We start from the raw sequence: 6,000 nt of genomic DNA on the forward strand, positions 1-6,000 counted from the left end.
GCTGCTCCGCCCGGTGCGTTCCATACAGACAATAACGTTGTTTTTAGAGAAACACTGAGGGCCCTATTTTAACCATCTGAGGTCACGGTGTGGAGCGCCTGGCGCAGGTGTGTTTAGGGCCGGTCCAAATCCACTTTTACTAGTCTGACGGCAGTAAAAAGGCTCCGTGTGCCGGGCGCCTGGTCCTAAAGGGTTGTCCTTAGTGTCTTCATTAATCAGAGGTGTGTTTTGGGCGTAACATGCAGTCAACCAATCAGAGATCAGCTCCCATTCATCAACCAATCAGAGATCATCTCCCATTCCCTTTAAAGCCAGGCGCGTTTGGACCTTGGAGCATTGCTGTTATGATGGAGGATTTACACCCTAATATTTATATCTTCTGCATGTGTGTGTGCTGCTGTGCTTCCCTGTGTGTGTGTGTGTGTGTGTGTGTGTGTGTGTGTCCCTGTGTGTGTGTGTGTCCCTGTGTGTGTGTGTGCGCGCGTGCGCCCCTGTGTGTGTAACAAGCATAGTGTGCGCGCGCTGTGCACGAGCCTAGGAGCATTTTACTAATGCTCTGTTAAAATAACAATGAAATGCTGCGTTATTGACTTTAGACCAGGTTTTTGTTGGTCAATGGAGCCATCACTTCCCACTGCCTCAAGATAGCAATACTCCCAGAATGCACCTGAACACACCTCCCTGTAAGAGCAGCACGCCCAGAATGCACCTGAACACACCTCCCTGTAAGACCAGCACGCCCAGAATGCACCTGAACACACCTCCCTGTAAGAGCAGCACGCCCAGAATGCACCTGAACACACCTCCCTGTAAGACCAGCACGCCCATGGGTGCACAGATGGGTGCAGGTGCATTTGCTATTTAAATGACGTGGGCGCTGGACGGGAAATGGACAACTGCCTCGGTCTTAAACTAACAAAGACTCTTGCGTCTGGATTGCGCTGTGCTGCGCCGGGTGCACGATAGGGCCCTTAAACTTCTCGTTGGTAGACGTGTCGGACCAGGAAACACTTGTATGTGTCCTTTCGAAGGGAAGTTACAAACGGAGACTGTCCTTCCCTGAAAATCGGACACTCAAGGCTACGTTCACTCACTGCCAGCCTTTACATTCTAAATCCTTTGAAAATAAAACAGTGTTTTCCAAAAAAGTACATATGCTACTGGGGGATTTTTGCGGCTGTATGTGACTCTGAGAGCCGCGGACCAAGCGTCGGTATTTGACAAGTTGGGAGCGAGAACATGTTGGCACAAACACGCCGTGTGGCGTCGCGGCAGACCGAAATGCAAATCTGCCGTCTCGTCTTCTTCTCATCAGCCTGCAGCATGTGCATCTCACTCGGCAGGGATTCATTTCAGCCGCTCGTGTAATATAAATCCTGGTGTTTCTCCGAGACCGGCGCGGAGCCGTCTGGGGTTATCTTACCGAGGCGGCCGCTCTGTCCGGAGCAGAGCGGGGAACAGCAGCACATTTATCTCTCTTAGCGGAGGCGAGAAAATCCAAACGTGAAGGAGAGAGGAGAGGAGAGAGGAGGCCCGGTCAGCGCTCTGTCTTCTGCTGCTTTTTATTCCACAGAAAACCTTTTTGAAAAAGGCACGTGGGCACAGTCGATAGAAACATGAGTGTATTCACACACACACACACACGCACACACAGGAGGATCATGTTTAAATCTGCAACTACCAATTATCTTCATGGTGGATTATATTGTGGATTATCTTCTGGATGAATAGATTAGTTGTGTTTTTTGTGTCTAAGTGACTAGTGAGTAGTTGGTCCAGTATTGAGCGAGAACGCTGTAAGCAGCAGCCACAGACTGGGCTGTAATGTAACCCCACTGGACAAATGTGCATCCTCAATTTGCAATTTGGTCCAGTAAAAGTTCTGTTGTTGCCGCTGACAGACTCAGATTATTATTCTGAGTGTCTGACAACATTATGGAAAGGATCCCTACAGAGATAGACCTTTAAAACCTCTTTGAGACCTTTCTGTTTAACCAGGAACAGCTCTGAAGTCCCTAGCACTAAACCCACCAGACTCCATTGAAAAAACAACACTTTTAGCTTTTATAGCGTGTATAGAGCCAACATATTCCACATGTAAATCAGTAAACTATGTGTTTATATTAGGGCTGTCAGTATTAACGCGTTAATCGTGTTGCGATTAAGGGCCGAGCATAACACATTTATTTTAATTAATCGCATTAATCCCATGCCACCATTTATTAATTTATTTTCACTTCACTCGGCTTCACGTCGTGCCTAACAGGCTACTATTTTGACCCTTTGCAGCACCTTTACTCATCATCAAGTTGCCATACTTCCTCCTAACACATCCTACTGCTGCAGGCTGCAGGCATGATGGAGATATGCAGCAGCAACACAAGTCTGAATGGCGCTTTTTATTTTCCAAAACTCCCGGACGGCTCGTAGATAAGTCAAAATCCATATGCACTATATGTAAAGCCGAATTAAAATATCACCGAAGCACGGGTTTAGCGAACGCAAATTCACAGATGCTTTTAGGTTTAAAAAAAGGATCTTACTCTTTAACTAAAAGCTCTATCTCTGTAGGGATCCTTTCCATAAGGTTGTCAGACACTTAGAATAATACTCTGTCTGTCAGTGGAAACAACAAGCACTTTTGTGATGGTAACTACAAGCTGGACAATTGTCCTATTAGCTTACATTTGCTGTGTTTACTCCTTCTGACAGTCAGTGTGTGGACTTTTCATTCATCATTTAATCAGTTTGAGTAATTTTTTATGTAAAAACACAGTTAATCTTGTGTGATGTCAGCTTGTTAAATGTGAATATTTTCTAGTTTCTTCTCTCCTCTGGGACAGGAAACTGAATATATTTAAGTTGTGGTATTTCTACTTTTACTTTAGTGAAAGATCAGAGAACACACACACACACACACAGAGACAAACTCACACACACAGACACACACACACACTCACACACTCACAACCACACACACACTCACACACACACACATACACACACACACATCTGTTCCTGCTGAAGGAATTGAACTGCCTGTCTGTAATTGCCAGCGTTTCGCCACATAAATCAGGGAAATAAATGTTGGCTGTGGCGGTTCCTCGGAAGGGTGCACTCTATCCCCTCCCCCATTCCTCCCCCTCCCATCCCCTCCCCCCTCCCAGCTTGGGATGGCTGCCTACCTCCGCAGGACCTCTCAGAAGTAATCTACTCTGGAGCGTTTTCTGCTCGGGCCAGCGTTTCTTAACCGAGCCGTTAGTTTATCGAGCAGCTGCACTTCATGAGGACGCGGACTGGACCTCTGCTGTCTGACAGCTCTCTCTCTCTCTCTCTCTCTCTCTCTCTCTCTCTCTCTCTCTCTCTCTCTCTCTCTCTCTCTCTCTCTCTCTCTCTCTCTCTCTCTCTCTCTCTCTCTCTCTCTCTCTCTCTCTCTCTCTCTCTCTCTCTCTCTCTCTCTCTCTCTCTCTCTCTCTCTCTCTCTCTCTCTCTCTCTCTTTATTAGCTCCTTCTTAAAGCACTCGTGAATACTGATGGACAGCCGCTGATTAAAGTGTGCTGTAATTTACACAATCAGAGACAGAAGCACTGAAACAAGAGTCTCTTTAGTTGCACCCTAACCCCAACATTTGCTTTAACTTAAGGCTAAAAGTAGCTTCTAACTTAAAGATTTAGGAGTAACTCTTTCAAAAATGGGCATTTTACTCCTAATTTTAGGACTTGTAAGATAAAATTTCACAAAATGTTTTAGCACTAAAACAGATCCTTAACCCTCATGTTGTCCTCGGGTCAAATTTGACACGTTTTCAAAGTTTCTATATCAGAAATATGGCTTTCTTTGCAACCAAATTTCCCAAAAATAACATGGATGGTTCCATCTGCTAATTGATACCTGGTTGAAAATCTGTGATTATCCATAAAAATATGTTTCTCTGACCATAACTATTAGTCAAGATAATTCCTAATTTCGGCTCATTTTACTCAAAACTTACAGATAATTTCATGTAAATGATGTTTATTCACCATCAATTCCATAAAGAAGTGTAAAACAAGTGGTAACAACTTATGAAGTTGGCTAAAAAGATATAACATACAGTTGGGTAATCATTAATGCGATGCATCAATGGATGATTGAGTTCAACACCCCTATTAGCATCTTTGTGGAGAGGTCTAAAGATGAACTTTTAGTGCTATTTAGGAGTCCTCCTAGTGGGAAGATCAAATGCTCTGCTGCAACTTTCCAGCCCTATGGTTCTGTAGCTGAACATGTGTGACAGTGAGACATGTTGGATCACTACTCTGTGTTTATTCGTCATAACGGTCATCGTGTCATGAGTTTCTCCTGTCCTCTCCGCAGGAATCATCTCCACCTTCCTCCACGTGCATCCGTTCGGGGCTAACCTGGAGTATCTGTGGTCCTACATCCAGAGACTGGACTCAAAGGTAACGCAGCGCTCTGCTCCGCCACAGCAACTTTAGATAGACAGGTAGGGAGATAGATAGATAGATAGATAGATAGATAGATAGATAGATAGATAGATAGATAGATAGATAGATAGATAGATAGATAGATAGATAGATAGGTAAGAAGATAGAGAGGTAGGTAGGTAGGTAAGTAGATAGATAGATAGGGAGTAAAATAACTTAAAATATTTAAAGATCTACTATCATAAAGTATAAACGGTGTGTGTGTGTGTGTGTGTGTGTGTGTGTGTGTGTGTGTGTGTGTGTGTGTGTGTGTGTGTGTGTTTGTGTGTGTGTGTGGCTGTGTCTGTATGTATGTGTTTGTGTGTGTGTGTCTGTATGTATGTGTGTGTCCCAGGTGTCGGCGGGGGAGCTGGAGCGTCTCATGGTCCGTCTCCCGGCCATGTTCCGGCAGGAGCTGAGCGGCGTCGGCGCCACGCTGGAGAAACGCTGGAAGTTCTGCGGTTTCGACAGCCTGGGCTCGGCGTGACGCAGGGACAACGCGCACACACACACACACTGAGGACACACACTGAAACTACAGATACTCTTAAACTGTGTGTGTGTGTGTGTGCGCGTTCGTCCATCAAACGGCAGCGTTTTGGATGCCGTGGAGGAGACGGACGAATCAGGGTCCTCGTGGCTGTTGTGGGGACACCTGACCATGAAAGCCGACAGGAAGAGAGAGGAAAGTTGAACCAAAGTTGATCCCTTAGTTTCCTACCAAACTTTACTTCATTTTCTGACAAAATAAGAGCCTTCTTTGCCTCCTTTTGTCCAGATGTTTGGTTTATTAAATGGGACCACGGACCACATTGTCCCTCTTTGTATTTAAAAAACCCCGCAGACAATCGTCATTGATTGCTGAAACACGTGTGTGACATGGGACATTTTAGGAGTCACATGACACAGGAGAACATATTTATTTAACAGCGGATTTGTTGGAAGGAAATCAACGAGAGGGTTTGAACCAAGGGGGTAAGTGAGCATCCGGGAAGCGTACCTCCTGTGGGTAGATTCTGATGCTACCAAGCCATCACCTCCCGTTAGCATCCCATTGACTCCCATTCATATTGACGTCACTTAGACAGCAAATATCTAATCTGAAGTGTTTAAAGACTCTATTTGTCAGTTGTTTATTTCTAAAGAAACACGACAATGTATAAAAGGCTCCATTACCTTGTAGCTCACGTTATGGCTCCGTAGCAGACGCTTTTATAAAAATAGGCTAACGATTGGGTCATAACCACGAGACTTACTGTCACACAGTAGAGGAATCAGTCTTTCCAGAAAAACATGATAATGCGATCGCATAATTCAACGCATAATCAGCCAAAGTCTGCATATTTATGTGGGGGGGGCAAATTTTTTCAAATACGCTGCATTTTTCGCCGCATAAATTGCCGATTTCCGTGCAAAACATGCAGGGCTTGCATGATTTCATAATCCCCGCATTTTCGTTGCAAAAAAATCCCATAATATATCTTAGCAGAAAGTTGAAAAATGTTGCGTTTACTTCACACAAGAGCAGCCATT

General features: G+C 44.8%; 1 protein-coding gene across 1 annotated transcript in view; it reads left to right on the forward strand.

Annotated features, from left to right (window-relative positions):
- enox1 (ecto-NOX disulfide-thiol exchanger 1) overlaps positions 1-5,274 on the forward strand; it is a 129,347-nt gene extending 124,073 nt beyond the window's left edge. Inside the window, exons 14-15 of the mRNA XM_039818866.1 lie at positions 4,358-4,443; positions 4,823-5,274. Coding sequence (XP_039674800.1) covers positions 4,358-4,443; positions 4,823-4,954 — 218 coding nt within the window. The 3' untranslated portion in view covers positions 4,955-5,274. The remainder of the gene's footprint in view (positions 1-4,357; positions 4,444-4,822) is intronic.
- Positions 5,275-6,000: the final 726 nt, after the last annotated feature.

This window comes from Perca fluviatilis, chromosome 12 (assembly GCF_010015445.1).
Source record: "Perca fluviatilis chromosome 12, GENO_Pfluv_1.0, whole genome shotgun sequence".
Taxonomy (NCBI): domain Eukaryota; kingdom Metazoa; phylum Chordata; class Actinopteri; order Perciformes; family Percidae; genus Perca; species Perca fluviatilis.